The 18,434-nt window shown below is 40.9% G+C and overlaps 2 protein-coding genes across 8 annotated transcripts in view; one reads left to right on the forward strand and one right to left on the reverse strand.

Annotated features, from left to right (window-relative positions):
- The window catches only part of DGLUCY (D-glutamate cyclase), a 46,990-nt gene extending 38,924 nt beyond the window's left edge, over window positions 1–8,066 (reverse strand). For all 4 annotated transcript variants that reach the window (XM_053944924.1, XM_053944926.1, XM_053944925.1 and 1 more), the window contains exon 1: window positions 7,943–8,066. The gene's annotated coding sequence lies outside the window, so the exon portion shown is untranslated. The remainder of the gene's footprint in view (window positions 1–7,942) is intronic.
- Window positions 8,067–8,224: 158 nt separating this feature from the next.
- RPS6KA5 (ribosomal protein S6 kinase A5) overlaps window positions 8,225–18,434 on the forward strand; it is a 63,664-nt gene continuing 53,454 nt past the window's right edge. Inside the window, exon 1 of one of the 4 annotated variants that reach the window (XM_053945354.1) lies at window positions 8,225–8,743. In XM_053945354.1, coding sequence (XP_053801329.1) covers window positions 8,680–8,743 — 64 coding nt within the window. In that variant the 5' untranslated portion in view covers window positions 8,225–8,679. Of the gene's footprint in view, window positions 8,744–8,808; window positions 8,848–14,592; window positions 14,643–17,853; window positions 17,922–18,434 lie in introns of those variants that run through there. The other 3 variants (XM_053945360.1, XM_053945355.1, XM_053945359.1) reach the window with 3 other exon arrangements.

Below are 18,434 nucleotides of genomic sequence, written 5' to 3' on the forward strand. Positions count from 1 at the left end.
TGAAACCATTTGTCAAAATTCTTTGATATTCTAGAGTTGCCAGTAAAGTTTTCTTTTTTGATCTCTTGAGGATATCTTGTCAGTATTTCTCCCATGAATCTAACTCAAAGTACATGAACAACTGTAAGCCCTGATAAAAGTCTCACCAAATGAGTTGTTTGGAGCCTTACAACTGGTTTTGGCTGGGACAGAGTTAATTTTCTTCACAGTGGCTGGTATGGGGCTGTGTTTTGGATTTGACTGAACACAGTGATGACGACAGAGAGGTTTTTGTTATTGCTGAGCAGGTCTTGCACAAAGCAAAGGCCTTTTTCACTCTTCCTACTGCCACGCTGGCAAGGAAATTAGAAGTGCAGGAGAGGCTGTGGGGAGACACAGCCAGGGACAAGTAACCCAAACTGACCAAAGGGATACTCCAGATCACATGGCATCATGTTCAGTATATAAAGTGGGTGAAAGAAGGAGGAAGGCAGGACACATTTGGAATGACAGATTTCATCTTCCCAAGTCACCATCACTTGTGATGGGGGTCTGCTCTAGTGGAGATGGCTGAACACCTGCCTACCCATGGGAGACAGTGAATTAATTCCTTATTTTGCTTTGCCCATGTGTGTAGCTTCTGCTTTCTCTATTAAACTGTCTTTGTCTCAACCTATGAGTTTTCCAGCTTTTGCCTTTCCAATTCTCTCCCCAAACCTGCTCGTGGAGCAGTGAATGAGCAGGTGGTGGTCTTGGCTGGGGTTAAAGCAAGACAGTTACTCAGAGAAGAAGTGATTTAATCAGTCATACACTAACTTCTCTGCATATTACAAGTAATTCTAAGAATCTGTGGCATTTGCCTCATCTGACTTCCAATTTGAAGATGCATCTCACTAGAGTTGTAGAAAGGCAACTGAGTTGAATGGGAAGCAAATAATTTACAACAGTTTGTGTAATCAGTGTTGGGTCTGGAATAAAATCTGGTTGAATAGGAATGTGTTCTTTTAAAAATGGAGAGGTGTTACTAGTATAAATCTTTATTAAAGCTCAAAAATGCTCACGGATAAGGGGGATGAAATACCTCGGAGTTAATGGAATTATTTACAATGTCAATAATCTGCATTGCTGTCATGCAGACATCAATACATTAAGAAGCAGTCACAACAGAAAAGTAAGCTTGAATGTGACATATCATAAGAAGGAGGATGCTAGACCTCACTCTTAGCCAGGCTTAATAAATGACAGCCAAAGGAAAATTGCTTAATGGGGCACTTATTTGCATAGAAGTCTTTAACACTTCAGAGAAAATGCAAGTCCCAAGGAATTTACAAAAGGAGTGTTAAAATGCCTTCTGACCAACTGGAGTTTGACATCCCCTTCAAAGACTGTCAGAGCAAACACTTTACATTAAAAAAGAAAAAGGATGTATTAAAACTGAGTGTTCTAGCATTTAAATAATCTAAGTTTCCCCTAGAAGTCCTGTACTTAAGAAAAATTAAATGAATGAGTTTGTGCATGGATTACTGAAAGCTCAAAGACCTCCAAGTGCCTGGTGCATAACCTCTACATCAGATTATCTACACTAAATATTTTACTGGATATTTTTAGGTGGTGAAGCTACTGCTTCATATTTTGGGTATGCCTATGAAATAGGGACAGATGCAACAAAATCATCGAAGAAATAAAAGGTAACAATTCTTCACACTCTTTTGTAACCAAATCATTATGGGTCATCAGAGGAAATTAGCAAATAGCAAAGTCAAAGCAAACAAATGGAGGTCTTTATTCAGAAACTGCATTGTTAAACCACAGACTCTCATGACACTATGCAGCTGCTCCTGGCCAGCGCTGGAGACAGCAATGCTGAGCTAGAGATACCCTAGTTTGCATCCTGTATCTAAATAAATCAGTATGGGATGAAAAAATTAAGAAAAACAGTAATGGAATTATAGAATTTCTTCAATACCATTTACCTGTTAGCTCTAGTCACACAATTTATAGTGCCAGCATCAACTATGCAGGTAACGTTAAAAATCCTCATCTTGTTGGATGTATTGCAAATTTGTAATTTGCTCTCATAGTTTTTGCTACTTGATTTTTCACAATAGTATTTTACATCTAGGCCATGTTAATGGAAACATTTATCTACTGATTTCCTAATACATTTTAGTTTCTTTTTGTTCTTTAAAACTAAGGGTAATCTTTCAAATCTTTCATCAAAACATTTTCCTGGTCCTTTTAAAGGTGTTTTTAGTTGTAATGCTGTGTATATTAAATCATATTGTATTATATTAGAAAATATTATAATACTCTATGTTAAGAGGTACCTTCCAGTCACCTAATATAGTACTTGAAACTAACTGGAGTTTTTGGTTTTTTTCTGAGGAGCTCCAAGTTCCTTTCAAACTCCAGGAGATACACTGAGTTTGAAACATATTATCATAATTTATCCATTTGTTTCCAGATTTCCTTTTCTGTTATTTTAATTCCTAGAGACCTCTTATCTTTTTAAATTTCAAAGAATAGGCTCAAAATCAATAATCAGACAGCTTTTCTCAAGATAAAGGGAAAGGAACCTCTGTAATAACTGTTCGCTTCATTAAATCTCATTTTGCTCTGTGGTAATTTAACAGATGCAATACCTTTAAATACATCAATGGAATTAAATGGAAATGAATTTATTATTTTTCATTTATGCCTTTCAAAAATTGTCCTTCTCCCTTAATTTTATGTGGCACTTCTTTTCACTCTTTTTCTGCAGGCTCTCTTTAAGAACTACAGTGCACAGTGAAGTTCTGCCATTTAAACACTTTTTTTCTCATGTTTATGCTTCCTTCTCTGGGGTAGGAAAACAGAACCATAACTTCTGCAACTATTAGAATGTATTCACAGTTTTCATTATGAGTTAAAAGTTTTAATTTCATCATCACTAGCTTTCAGATCACCTTGACTAAGTTCTCCTTTCTAAAGTCCCCTTCTCCAAAGTTGATAGTAAATTTTCAAAATAGTGAGAATTCACATGCAGGTCTTCTGAAAAGGACTTTGAGTTTACTCAGTGAGTGTAACTGAGGTTTAATGACAACATTATGTAGAACACTCCTCTGTGTTCCCTCCAACAAATCTGAAAAAAAATTCAAACTATTGTGAGTGAGGATTAGGACACAAAAGTCAATCATTTTTATTAAACAGAAATTCCATTTCTGCCTACCTTAAGAAGCTTTAGCAGTTCAAAAAGTGAAATAAACCCCTATTTCTATTTCAATGGCTAGTGCTGCTTTCTTTCCCCTATGGACCACATTCATTCATTTTCTTCTTCCTCATCAGAAACTGAGAGACATGACGATTTTTTTTTTCCTTTTTTATAACCATGTAGACTTTTAGTAATTAAACTTTTGAAAGTGCTGCCTGTAATAACGGTGGTTGCAACTGTACAGTGACTGAAGAAAAAAATAAATCACTTTTCATTGAAGAAATTAATACTAACTGAAACGGGACCCTAGGAGCAGTAACGCTTAAATGCACTCTTTCAAGAAATGATCCACTTCCTGATAGAGCTGTACCACTTCCGTTAAGAGAATTATTAGACTTGGATGCTTAGCATAACTTCTCCTTTCATGGTAAAAACATTAAGTGGTTTTAGAGAGATAAAACTGTTGCCCAGAGCAGTTTCATAAAAAATACTTTTAACAGTAAATATACCTACCCAGTCTACTTTTCTGACAGTTACCAAGCACAGAATGTTCAATTAAAGATTCAGATTATACAAAAGATAAAAATCACAGAGAAGATATGCAAACTAAAAACTAGAACCAATACTATACTAGTATTTCTCACAAAAGCTGTCTCATGTCATGTTTGTCTTTCACAGTGAGTCCTTCCCTAAATTCATTTTGTGGTTTCCAAATCCTTTTTTCTTCTACTGTGCAAATGTTCTCCATGGAGTGATTAAGGGGAACAGTTTGTATTACCTAGCTTTCAGAAATTTGTCCTTTGAAAATAACACCTATCTCTGTAACAATTCAATGACCATAAGAAAGCACCAAACACCTTCAACTTCTAGCTCCATAGAAACTATAATTTCCATAAGCAGCTCCTCTTCAGAAAGAAAGTAAATCAAATACCTCAAAACTGTGAGGCCCTGGCACCCTGGAAATTTGCAGCTCTAACACTCATGTTCTTCTTTTTCTCTCTCATTTCCTCTCAGAAATCTGTACACCGAGCATTTCAATTTCACCTCAGTCCTCAAACCAGCTTGGTACACCACCTCTTTTAGAACCAAAATGTTGTGACACTTTTTTTAAAATGAAGTTCAACAATATCTTTCCATGTGGGAATTTCCCACAGCATTTTTCTCCTCCCTCTTTTCACAATTAGGAATGGCAAGTAAACACACATATTTTTTAACAGTTGTGTTGTGGGGTAGAGAAGGGACATCTATCTTTAGAACGGTGTTACTCCATGTTCCCAAACTCGCAGCACATGCTCAGCCCAAACACTGAACTGTTGGCTGACTGACCTGTTGGGCTGTGCACATGAATATGAAAATGCTGCTTGAAAAACACAAACCATTTACACTATGGCACATGAGTGGCTCTGCACTGCCCCATAGCTTTTAATCATTTAAGCATCAAATATTTTTCCTTTTATACCAGAAGGGTAATTTATTGTATTCACAGCATACAAGCAGTAGGTTTTTTTTTTTCAGTGTTGCAGCATACACACAAATGTATTTAAATGCAAGTAACATTTTCAGTCAGTTAAACTGCCCTTCTAGAAGCACAGTTTACATACCAACAGTGGTTTTACTTCTCCAAACCAACAAGAAATCTCTTACAGACCAGTCTGTACTCCCTCTGGGTCTAAGCCCATCACTCTTCCTGGACTTTCTCATGCTGCTTTGGCTGCAGGCTTGAGCCAAATTTCCTCCCTCATCTGACTCTGTGACAGTCTGTGCAATGATTTAAACAGGACAAAAGCCCAATCAGTGCTGGCACCTGACTATCCATACTTCTGACTGCCGGCGTGCTTCCAGGAATGGTTGCGTCCCTAGCCAGTATTCTTCCAGGCAATGTCTTTGTACATCCGAGCTGGAGGCTAGCATAGCTCAGTAATGGTATGCTGTCTTGAGAAATCCAGGAGGCAGTGCAAAAAAAGGCCACTGTTTTGAAGGGGAAAGAATTTAGCTGCACCATGCGACGTCATGCCACTTCCCTGGCATCTACAGAATGAGTCCTAATCAGTTTCATTTTCTGGTACAGATGTAGCCTGTATATCTCCACTTATCTGTAATTCCAATCTACCCTTAAGGCTGACAGAACTCTGTCCTTTAGCAGCCACCCACAAAGCCATGTGATTCTGCTGTATGATGGAGGCAATGTCACCAGCCCATTGTGCCCGGACCATTCCGCTGAAGGTAGATCTACTCTTATGTAGACACAAGTACACAACCAAGTCTAACCCTCCACTGCTCCCAAAGCTCAGCTGAAAGGAAAACTTGAGAAGTCTTGTACTCATGGACTACTGACAGGAGGTTTAGTATTTCAGTGCAAGTATAGCTCTTTTGTCTGTCAAAAGGTGGGATTCTTTCCAAACATTCAAGCAGGGCTGCTTTGCTGTTTCTGGATATGACACAAGAATCCCACTGCAAAAACATTTTAACACTGGAGAAACTGTTATGTAAAGAAATATTTCTTTTTAAAAATGGAATGACCGTGTTCCAAGTACATCAGGGGATCCCTCAGTGATAATAAAGAACTTCCACTTCATGCAGTAGTACTTTGCAAGGCCAGTCACATCTTAAACTGAAATATACACAGTAATCACTGTGTTTTATTATATGCATTGTCAGCATGGATGTGTATTTTTGGTTTGGTATTTTAGGGTTATTGCATCATTTTTAAAAGCTGTTTTAGCTGAAATTTGAAAGGAGAAATTTTCAGCCGGGGGCCAATGAGCAGATTCAGCCAGTCAAACTATGAACATCTGAAACCAAGACTATTAACAACTACTGGATTCAATGCCAGCACCCTTCATATTGAGTGCTGGTAAATGGAGTCAGATTTCAGCTTCTCTCCTCTGAGGCTGCCAGGGACAGTTAGTCCAAGTGTAGGCTAGTAGAGCCACTGGATGAAATATAGCACCAGGCTCTTTAAAATCTAGTATCTGGGGCATGGAACAATCAGAAGTGGTTGTTATGCCTTGTAATGAAGAAGTAAATCTCACAGTCCCCACCAGATGTACAGAGCAGCCTTAGTTACAAAGATGCAAAAACGAATTAATTTAATAAGTTAACAAATAATTTAATCAGTTTAGTATTTCCATTTTCCCTTTTACAGTATACTGAATATTCCCTTTAATATTATATATGATATAATATTTACTTTCTCTGCAATAGTGATGCTTCTAAAAAAAAAAGTAACAGAAGTTAGGGAATCAAGTATTTTCCAGCTGGAAAACATCTCCCATGTTCAGACTTTCTATTTTCATAGTTTTGATATAATGCAGGTGGAAAGGCAGTAACTGGATGGACATTTTTGGAGGAGTTATGTGTGTACCATATGCCATAGGCAGATATCTCAACAGAACAGCTGCAGTGCTTGGTGGGAAACACCTTCAAAAGTTTTATCAAAAATACTATGAAACCCTTAGGTAGTATTATTAATTTCTGGGATGTCAACTGTAAAGGCACCATAAACCTGAGGTCTGGTATATAAACAATTACGAAGCAGAAACTCTTGCTGACTTTAAATAGCCCATCACTCCACAGGAAATTGTAGAAACGCATACATGTATGTGCATTTTTTACATATATGTGTACAAACACACAAATATTTAATACTGGAATGTGAATAAGCGATTAACCTAAGACATTTTATTTCATTGATCCTTGATGTAACTTAATTAGACTCTGTGTGAACACTACTGCTGAGACATGGCATTGTGAATTAGCAGCTTGTGTGTAAGGATAGAAGCAGTGGCATTCAAGAGCAACAAGTCAGAAATTACCATAAATAAGAAACGGAGAGAAAAGTCATTTGCGTTATCTGTTGCAAGGAAATGAGGACAGCTTTAGAAATACCAGATTGCCTCCAAAACACAACAGACTGAGAGGCTTAACTGAGATGAACAGATCCGATGTGTTCTGAACCGTATCTCCCCCAACAACAAAAACAAAGCCCTTTGTGAGGACAGTGTCTCCCTCGCAGCTAAAGGGACCAGATGAGCGCGCCCCAGGCAAGGCAAGGTGAACGGGGCACATGGATATACCTACCCAGCAACCTCGCCCACTCCCACCTTACGGCAAGCAAGCCCTTGCCAGGCACCTCCTGAGCTGCGACAACCCTGCAGGCCGTGCGCCTTCCCAGCGATCACCAAGGCTGGTTGGACTTGAGGACGTGCGGCCTCTGCGACCTCCCAAGAGGCGACTACGCTCGCCGCCCCCTCCACGGCCCCGGCCAAGTGCGAAGGCGGCATCAGGGGCGACCCGGGGTCCCTGCGTACCCCGGGCGCCCCGCCACCCGCGCCCCCGTGTTGTGGGGCCCCTGAGCCCGGTGGCCCGGGCGCGCGGCCGCGGGCTGCAGGCGGACATATCGCCGTGCCGCGCCTCTCCCGCCCGGCCGCGCCGCCGCTGCCAGCCCGCACGCACCGCCCGCGCCTCCCGTGCGGGGAGGCGGGGCTCAGCGGGCGGGCGGCCGGGGCCCTGCGGAAATCCCCCCGTCCCCGGCTGTGCCCCGCTGCTCCCCGCCCCTCCGCGGAGATACCCCGCTCCCCATCCCGCTGCCGCACCCCCCGCGCCAGGCTGGAGCTCAGCTCCCCTCCCCCCGGCCGCCACTGCGAGTGGGTCAGCCCACGGCCGCTCCCCCCTTCGAGTACGATGGAATCAGCCCGTAACGCGAGGAAGGGCGCCACGGCCCCTCCCTCAGGTGATTGCCAGCTCCAGTGGTCAATCAGCGCCTTCCCTTACCTCTCGGCAGCGCAGCGCCCGCCCTCCCGCGGGGGTCGGGGGTCAGCGGGAGAGGCGGGCGGGAATGTTTACAAACAAGATCGGGGAGTAGGGCCGGGGGGAAGACGGGGGGCGGAGCCGGCGGTTGGCGCAGCCGCCGAGCCAATGGGGGCGCGCGGCGCTCGGCGGAAGGGCGGGGGCGGCGCGCGGGGAACGTTCTCTGCCCGACGGCAGCCGGGGCTCGCGGGCGCGCGCGGCCAATGAGCGCCCGGCCCGGGGAGGGAGGGGGCGCGAGCGCCTGAGCAGGAGCCGCTCCCCGCGGCGCTCCCACTCCTCCCCCCGCGCCGTTCAGCCTATCCCGGCCGCGCTCCGCTCCGCTCCGCTCGGCTCCCCGCTGTCGGGCGGGGAGGGCGGCCGGAGCCCGGGGGAGGGGAGGCGCAAGGACATGGGCTGGTTCTGAGCGCCGGGGGAGGGAAGCCGTCGTGCGTGTGCCTCCCTAGATTTTAATAACTGTTTGTTGTTGGGTGGTGTAGGTTTGGGGTTTTCTTCCCCCACGTCCGCCTCTCCCTTCCCCCCCCCCTCCCCCCCGTTTTCCAACAAGGCGGGGGGGAGAGCGGCAGACCCCAGCGCCCCTGCATGGCTCCTCTGCCCCGGACCGTCCCTGGAAAATAGAACCCATCTCGGGCTAGGTGACATCCCCCCGCCGCCGCGCTCACACTCAGGGGAGCGGCAGGGGCAGGGGAGCCGCCCGTGAGGACATGGAGGGACCCTCGGGGGAAGCGGAGCTGCCGCTCCTCACGGTGAAGCACGAGCTGAGGAACGGTGAGCGGGCGGGCCCGAGGGTCGCGCGGGGGCGGAGGGGCACGGGCGGCCCGGGCTGGGGAAAACACGGCTGAGCAGGGAGCTCCGAGAGTTGGCTGGGACCGGTAGGGAAATCTCAGTGGCGGGGGGAAGAAGAGGACGAGCTGGATATAAGGGCAGGAGCGTGTACGATGGGGGCGGGGAGGGGGCCTTATTTCTGAAAAAAGTAGTTCACTTCGACTTCTGCTCCATGCCTGGCTCCCCTGTCCCACTTCCTGGTGGTATTTGACGCTTTTGAAGGAGATAAAGGGTAGCCAGGCTGTCTTATAAACATTATTTTTTTTGTAAGTTGTGTATTTGATAGACTTCTATGACTATGTTGGGGGGGCCGGTTTGTTCCAGTCCTAAATGAAGTCGTTTTATGTGACAGCTTTTCTTTGACCTCGGTGAAATGCCGGAATTGTAGGGAGGGGAATGTGCCAACACGTAACCACAGAGTTATCTGGATTTTCAGTCTATGAATCTTCTTGTAGCTCGGTAGTTACTTGACGACCCTCTGGAGAAGTAGTTCAACATGTGAAATATGTATGACCTTTAAAGGTACAACAGAAATCCTCTGTTGTTGTGTTGGGGAAGAGCTTTATTTCGTTTTAATAGGGATTCTCTGCTTCTCAGGAGTTTCCAGGCAACTTGAACACTGCAGTAAATCTAAATTTTAACGTCAATTTAGAAGAGCGTGTAAAACATAATCAGAATGTATAGTCTCTGTATTGATTAACAATGAAGGCGCTGTTAACCATGTCCTTCATTCCTTTTCTGTCATCATCTTTTTCTCCATGATGAAGTGAGAGTAAACATATGATGCCGTTCACTGCAAAAGTTTGAGAGAGCTGCTGGCAGGGTTGATGTAGTTGATATTCTCGAATGGGCCGATGTGAAAGGCAGGTGGTGGTGCTGGGTCTCCCCGGTGGCGTTCTGCCTCCTGCCCCGCTGTCCCTCGGTCCTGGGGTCGCGGGAGCTGCCCCAGAGGAACACGGTTTGGCGGGGGAGGAGGAGCGGGGGGGGAAAGAAGAAAAAAGGCGGTCTCTTGATAGCTACAGAAATCGAAGGGACTGTTGTTTCCTTCTTTCAAGAAGAAGCAAGGGAGCTGCTGGAAAACAGTTGTCTCGATAGGTGTTGCTACGTTTAAGTGTGGAAGAGGAAAAGGTAAGGGGAAAGGAAATGGGACGCTTTTATTCAATATATTTACATAGCTATGTCTGTTTTTTTCTAGATTTCTTTTATAAAGGCTGAGAACATGTATCCCTGAGGGGCCGTTATTTAAAGATAGTTTGAGGAATAAACAATGTAGCATAATAAGCAACTTTGATTTTAACCCTGATCATAATATAGCTGTATGAAGTACCAGTTCTCACTTTTATTTTAAAAATTCTCAACCTTGTTTGTCTTTTAAGCTCCTGAAATTCAATTGGGTAGGAATAAGTTGCTTTTCCTGTCTTTGTTCTCTTCTCCATATTCAGTGTTTAGAAAACTCTGCGTTCTGAAAAATGCTTTCTAGCAATGACTTGTCTATTTCTGGAGCACTAGGGTGGAGGAGGGAGCTGCTCTGTCATGTACTCCTGGGAGACTCCTACTCCTGAAGGTGTCAATAGTGTCATTGCTATGCAAGACGTATGGAGATACTGTTTCAGAACTGCTCTATACAATGCACAGAGATACAATAATTTGAGGAGAAAAGTTGCAGTCAGCTTCTGTTGATACAGAAATATATGAAGGTATAGGATACTTTGGATGTTCAAAGGTTTTTTTGTAGTGGTTCTGGTTGTGTGGATGCTTAGCTGCTGACTAGGGTCAATCCACCACATCTTTAAAGCATATTCAGCATGATTATTTAATTTTGCTTCATTTTGGGAAAGAGAGTGAGAGGACAGGCAAGAACTAGAATTTGGAGCCAGCGGATCTTTGTCGTTCCTAAATATGTTCTATATCATGAATATCCTTTATTGTGCAATTTGTTTAGATTCCAGTGTTTCCCTCATCTCTGTGTTCTTTCTTTGATGGTGCTAGCTCTGTGACTAATTTAATAATTTAGAATTACAGATTGAAAGTAGCTGTCACTTGGCAGATGAAAAAGAGGTCAGTCTCCAGAGTGCTTTGAAAGAATTTACTATTATAGTAGAAGTAGTGGCTTCTTTGAGAAGGGAGTATCCTTTCATATTTTGGAAGTTGTTACTTGAACCCCCTGGTAACAAGCTCACTAATTCAAATCAACTGAATGCAGGTAAACCCGCAGTTACAGTTGTCATTTGCAATTTCTTGTCTTGGGTTTGCTTTAAAAGTCCTAAATGAGGACAGGCATTATGGTCAAGTGAGTAAGTGAGCATACTTTAGAATTTGAATTTAAGATGAAATGAGGATCTTAAAGAGTGAAACAGATGATTATTGTTAGCTCCAAGCAAGTATGGAAGCATATGAAAATGCATTAAGTTAGAGCATATGCAGCGCTGTTGCTACATAGACCAGCTGATTGTTAACCCTATCACACCACAGCTTGACTTCTTTTAAACTTTGAAATTACAATGCTGGCTTTGATATGTAGGGACAGGTTTAATTTTAGCTTTATATCTCATAGACTTAGAGCCCTGAAATTCCTCTCTTGTATGACCAAAAGGTAATTGCTGGAAAAACATCACTTGATAAGCATGTAGATTGAGTCTGTGATAGGGAAGGAACGCTTGAGTGCCTCTGTGTGATAGCATGTGATGTGCTCTGTTACAAATACTGGGCACTGCTCTGTGTGTATATATATGATGTTTTGCAGATAAAACAGAGCAGTGACTTTTAGGACACATATAATTTAATAATTATATTCTTCTAATTGTATTTATCAAGTTTTTTTCTTTTCCTAACTTTTCCTAACACCAAACCATTTTTGTTCTTAATAGAATGTTCACAATTCGGCCACTTCAAAATAGTTACTGTCTTTCTTGCCTCACTTTGGGAAGAAAAATGAGTTTTTGGGGAAAGTGGAATCTCTTTTCAGGAAGTAGAAGCAAAACTATGCCAAAGTTGAAATAGTAGGAAGTGGTGACTGTTTCTGATTCTCACTGAAGCTCTCTGGTGAAAATAATAAGAAAACAACGTTTTCTTTAGCATTTATTTCTGGAATCTTGGAAAAATTTTATTTTTTGAAGGCTAACATTCAGCATTAATGCAAATTTTAAATCTTTTTGCAGACCTTAGAAAATACATATTGTTTACACTGAAAAAAGAACATTGTTGCATCTTAACTTTTCTGTTGCTTGGTGATGCTTCAGAACTGAACAATGATAATAAACATAAAGCCTATCAGAGGAAATATTTTACATGATAGAGAAGGGTATGGAAAGGGAAGAAAAGGCTTGTGATGTCATAAGAAAGAAACAGAACAGTTAAGAGTGAGATTTCCTCCCCATCTCCTCTTGTTTCTGGAAAAAAGGATCAAAGGATCCTATACCTTAAGTGTGTGTGAGCGACTGGTAGGAGGTTGCCCATCTTGTGGCATGCTTGTGAACTCCCTGCTTTGCCCAGGGAGAGGCAGAGATTATCAAAACTGGGATCTTGACAGGAACTTGAGATACTCCGTGAATATATGGGCAATGGGCTCTATATACATTGTTTGTTTTGCTTTACAAAAGCAAAGTGTTGTTCTTTTCCTTTTAGCATGTCTGTTTTGAAGAGGATACTGGATTTGTTTTAATGTTATCACAATCTTTGGGCTAAAGAACTTGCTTTAGTTTGCAGTTTGCCAGACATGCATGTGAAAAGGCATGGATAGCCCAGAAGTTAAAAGGCAACAGCCTGCAGAACTCCAAAGGCGCAAGAATTTGAAATTTCCCCTTGAGTCAAATTTATAATTCAGTATGAAACTATAAAAGGTTTCAGAAAATAAATACGTGGATTATCTATAGGGTTTAATATTGCAAATTCTTAGTTATACCTTCTTGAATGGGAACTTCAATTAGAATGGATTTATTTGTAAACTAGAAGGTTCGTGTTACATTCTAGGGAATTGTGAAAATTCCTATGACTAAAAAACATGATGGATCATGCACTGAATAGAGAACTCAGCCTTCACTGTGCAGGTACATCTGGCACCTGTAGAGTACTTCATTTTTTCTATTTTAAAAGGAAACTTTATGAGACTAAAAAGATACTTTTAAAATAAAATTTTCTCTAAGACAGTTTTTTTTGTTTTACTTACTTACAATATACAGATATAATATGCTAATATGTTATAATATAACATTGCATACTAAACAATATATTATAGATAATAAAATAATATTGTATAATATGTTAATATTAACAATAATTTTGTATATTGTTTAGGGATCAGGAGGTACTAATAGTTGACTATTTCAAAGCTTGGATTGCTTTTGCTTCTACTTTTCTCTTTTGAGCAGTAAAATATATATTTTCTTGGATTGTGGGAACTACAAAGAGTATTTTAAGTTTATTAATCATCTTTAATACTGCTTATATCTCCCGATTTTACTCTTTACACAATCAATATTTTCTAAAAATTCTTTGTAGTCTAGGAATTTATTGTTATTTATCTTCTGATAGCCTTGATTATGGCCATTGATCTTTCCTGGCTTGTGTTTGTGGCTTTTTGTTTTTTTGTGGAGTGGGATTTGTTTGTTTGCTTTCCCCCCTCCAGGTTTTGGAATCCAACAAACCTGGCTAAAATGATCTGTACAACTGTCTGGTACAACTGATCATGTTGCTGTCATTGTTCCAGTGATGTTCTAAAATGTGTAATATAAATGAGGACTAATAGATGCAGTCTTCATTGTCAGCCTTTTTATTAGCTCTGATCCAATATATTCTAAATGTGATGGTTGAAAAGCTCATGCTTGATTCCACAAAAGAATTAGGAGTCTTATATGCCATGTTAATAAATCTTAAAATTTTATTCAGAAGACAGTTCAAAGAACACTTGCTGGAGTTCTTCAGTCATATGACAAGGCCTGGGTATCTGAGGATGTTCCCCAATATATTTTTCACATAAATATTTCTGTTCTATCCCCATCATTGCATAATTTGGTAACTTATGGTAAACATGCTCTCTGTCTCCTCCCCCCTACAGAATCCCAACAATGAGGTGCAAGTCCTACTGAGATTTCTTTGCTTCTGACTCAGTCTGTAGATAGGCAGACTGGTTTGTGAAAGACTCACATTACATGCAATCAGTTTATTTGGGTTTTTGTTTTGTTTTGGGATCTATTGTGACTGTTTCCTCTTCTCATTTTTCTGAAACACATGTAAATATTTTATGCTGTCTTGGATAGATGGTTATAAAAGCTTTACCTGGGAGAGGATAATTCTTAAGTTTCCTTGTTAATGTCTGCATAACCAAATATGTAAATACCTTCCATCAGCATGTAAGTTACCAGTTGCTATTTTTTGTTGATAAATTAATTTGTATTCTGTTGCTTTTGATGCTGTGTCCAAGGTGCCTGTGACTGAATTTTTATAAATTATTTCGTTCATTACTAATGATAGAGAAAACTGAAGTTGATTCATGTCTTGTACTTAGATATAATTTTTTGTTTGAGAAGATATGCGCAATCTTTAGATATCTGATTGTTTTAACTCTGTTCAGCATTAGATTATCTGTAGCAATTTTTTTCATTAGCATCTTCTCTAATTACATTTTCTTTGGGTTTTTTTTGCAATTATGTGACGTAAGTGTTGCTACACATTAAGTTTCTAGCTGACCATGGAGGTGCCTCAGGGTTCAGTCTTGGTGACCTCATAGTGATTCAGCTCACAGTTATGATAAAACCTCATAGCAAAGTTGCCTCTGTAAGAGAAAAAGGGCTGCTGCTGAATGCAAATGGATCTTAACATGGAGCATTTTCCAGTTCAGACTTCTGTAAGTTTACATCATTAATCTCAGATGTCTAGGCTTTTATATGTATTTCAACTTTCTATATGCAAGTAATATCTTTGGTGCGATAGTCTTCTATCTTCTATTTTCATGATGGCAATGACAGTTTCTTACTGTTTTCCACAGCATTTTATGCTTCTGAATTTCCACATACTGTATTCCATGCAGTATACATGTATGCTGTTAAACATACATGTACATACATATATGTATACATATTATATAAGTTAGTACTTCAGAGGTCTTTGTCATCTTTGACTGTGTAAAGTTTGGCTTCCAAGCCTTCTAGAATGGAATCAGCAGCTCTGTGAGGGCTTGAATTTTTTCCAAATTTTTTTCAAGTTTTTTGATTTTTTTTTTCTCAGATCAGGTGGTCTTACCTTTAAGCATCTAATATTCTAGAGAATCAGCAGTTACCAGCCCAGTTACCTCAACTGATACCCTGGCGTTCAGAGCAACATGAACTGTGTATTCTTTTCTTTCACACCAGTTCAGAACTCTGTGTGTGTTTTGTTTTTGCTCTACATTCTTTCTTTTGCCTAAGAAGAAGATTCTTAAGATGTAATGGTTTTTAAGTTCCACTTAACACTTGCAAGATAGTACCCTGAGCTGATGAAATGGTGCTCTTGTTCAATGACCTGACACTCGGTGGCAATGGTCTCAGATTTCAAGGACTTGAGGATACTTTCACTTCCTTCAGAAATAGTTCTAGTTGCTGTAACCAGTAATGAAGTATAACTCTATGTAGCAGATAAACAGTATAATATATGCATTTTCTTCTGTGTCTAATAAATTATAGTTGCATAGTTTCTATTGCATGCTGTTGCGGTTTTTCCCCCTCAAAAGAGTGTGCACCCTCTCTCCAGTCTGAGTAAGGCATAAACATATAAGTTTTAAAACAACATCTGTTCTTTGATGCTGTGACTGCAGTAGATCTGTTAGGTGAGTGGGGATGGGCCATTCTCTGAAGTAGTAGTTTAGGATCAAGTTAATACTGATACTAGACATTGCAACCTAATATTTGGAGTATTGCAGAATGTTTTCTGTTTAGTTTTCTTTCTTGTTTTCTCTGCTCTTAAAATTGCCTGAGGTTCATTGTTCGGCTCGATGAAACTGAAGTGTTGCAGAGACAAGTTTCAACTTCAAGCAGAGCTCGATCTAGTTCAGTAGAGGAAGCTCTAGCTTTGTTTGTCCGCTTCAAGACCTGTATGCAGTAGAGTCCAGAAGCAGAGGACAGAGCACATTTTAACATGAAAACAAACAGTGCTCAAATGTTATTTCTCAAGATCATAGAAGTGCAATTAAAAGGTTATAGAATCATTGCACAGTACCAGCTTGCACAATTCTTAGTTCAGTCTTGGCCTTCTCAAAGTTCAGGTGTAGTGCAGATGACAATCATGTCTCTTACATCATCTGGAGATCCTCCATCAAGGAGAACTTGTAGTCTGGATAGACAGGCTGCCCTGTTTCCAGGGGACTGAAAATGACAGCACTAGTCTTTGTGCACTGGTGTCCCTGCATGAAGAGGGAGGTATGTCTTTGCAGTGGTAGTATTTCTGGATATTTCCTTTCTTCCAGCCTTGAGAGATGATGATGGTGACTAGTATCTCTGTTTCCTCTTTATTTTTATGGATGCTATGATGTCCTAGCCTTTCCATTTGCTATTTTTTTCTGAGTTGATGTGTTATCTCTTGCTGTTGACCTCAGCTGCATACTCTTTAACCATGTTGGTTCAATGCTGATTGGAGTGGACTGCAGTAGAATATTAGTAAATGCAGGATTCTTCTAATTTGTGTCAGTATGCAGTAAGCTAATCTCCAAGGGGATTTGTTACCTTCCCCCCCACCCCCCATTATGTACAACCATCCCTTTTTAGTGTCATGTGTAGCTTCGTATTATTTGTGGAGAAACTCTCATCTTGTTGACTTGCGTAGTGTTTCTCTTCCTGTCCTAACTCTGTTCCATTCCTTGGTGCACTTCTTTAACTGATGTGTCCAGACACTTGAAGAAAAAAGTGCGTGGAGAAGTAAATTTTCTGTTTCTGAAGCTGCTTTCTGTTCACCAGTGTACATCCCATTGCAGTCTTTACAGATAGGCTGTGCATTTTGGACAGGCAATTGTTGGGTTGGGTTCTGATACCATTTCCAGCACATTGATGTCTATGAGGTGAGAAGCCTTTCACTGTTCTGTCAGTCATAGTAGTAGTAGTGGTCTCATTGCAATCCTTTAAAATCCTCAGTTTTGAAACAGTTTTGTAACTGCAGAGAGCATTCCTGGTGAAAGGTCCTGAAGAAATGGTCATTCAGGTTCCTGGGAGTGAGTGGTGAATAGAATAATTGATCTTTTGAGGTTTATGCTTCGGAAAGCAGGTTGAAGGAAATGTTGCAATGACAACTTTTATCCTGGAGAAACTGCACTTCATTTCTGTTAGAGTGTGAAACTGCTGCACCTGCTTTCAGCAGATGAAGACAAAGGACTGCTCTAGGGGTGTTATTAGAAAATGGCAGAAACAGGCTCTTCAGCTTGCTTTTCTTGCAGTATGACTTCAGAGATGGACTGAGCACTGCAACTGAGCCTCTTGGAGCAAAACCATTGCCATGTGGCAACATTGGGAGGAGCACTTTCTGGAAATTTTTCATCTTTTCTTATAGCTTTGAAGATTTGTTATTCCTATTTTTTAACGAAGGACAATTTCACTTCTTGCTTTATAGGGAATTTTACTTCTTGCTTTATTGTGAGCGTTTGTCTCAAGTGTCCTGTCATACTTGTGTGTGTTATGCAGCATCCTTTAGCTTTCTTGTGGGATGGCTTTTTTTCCTCAGTATAATGTAAAAAGAATTAGGTGGGTCTTATTTTGCAGTTATCATATGCTTATTTGTGGTGTAATTTTCTCCTTTTATTATGAAAATAATATTACAGTAACCCTCAGACTTTTTTTTTTAGGATAAGGCCATTAAGCATCCTGAGTGAAAGTAAAAATGGAATTAAGGGGAGAGTGCAAAATTACAGCTCACATTGAAACAAGTACATAATAATTCAAACCAGATAGCACTCAGCTTTTTATTGTGTAGCCTCATGAAAGTGGAAAAGGTTTTTTACTAATGTTATTGAATGTGAGTTTATGGTACAGTTTAGATTAATGGATTGAGTTTTAAGACTTGATCTCTTTTTAGGATCACAGCCAGCACTGCAAATCTTCAGCATGTTACTGGAGATGTAGCATTTCTCTGGGTTCCACTCTTCCTATTCAGTTCCAAGAATATGGTAGGATTAAGTGACTGTTTATTTTCTAGAAGCGTTTTTAATTGAAAAGCCTTCTGCTGATGCTCTTAAAGGATGTGAAAAAGTAAAACCTTTCTGGAATAGTCCATTGTGGAAGATCCAAATTGGTGGATTTTGAAGTGAAAACTTTTTTCCCACCCCAAGTTCAGCATTTACTTTGCTGGTGTCCAGAGAAGTTCTGTGTCCTGAATCTCTTCAGTGATGTCCTCTCCTTCATTAAAAGATGGATACTCTAGCCCTGGTCTCTTTAGAATAGTCTGTGACTACTGATGTCCCTGGCAGGAAAGACAATGTTTTAAAACTGTGTATGTTGAGTACCATTTTCAGTACTTGTTAAGAAGAGTAATATGTAATATTAAATTGCTTGGTGTCGTGGTTTGACATGGAAGTGAATTTTTTCCAGGAAGTTGGGTCAAACCAATCAGTGGTCAGGTTTGGATATTGGCACCTGGAGTGACCACTGAAAGTATGGACACGCCTCTGAGAACACAGGGG

The sequence above is a fragment of the Vidua chalybeata genome, chromosome 6 (genome assembly GCF_026979565.1).
Source record: "Vidua chalybeata isolate OUT-0048 chromosome 6, bVidCha1 merged haplotype, whole genome shotgun sequence".
NCBI lineage: Eukaryota > Metazoa > Chordata > Aves > Passeriformes > Viduidae > Vidua > Vidua chalybeata.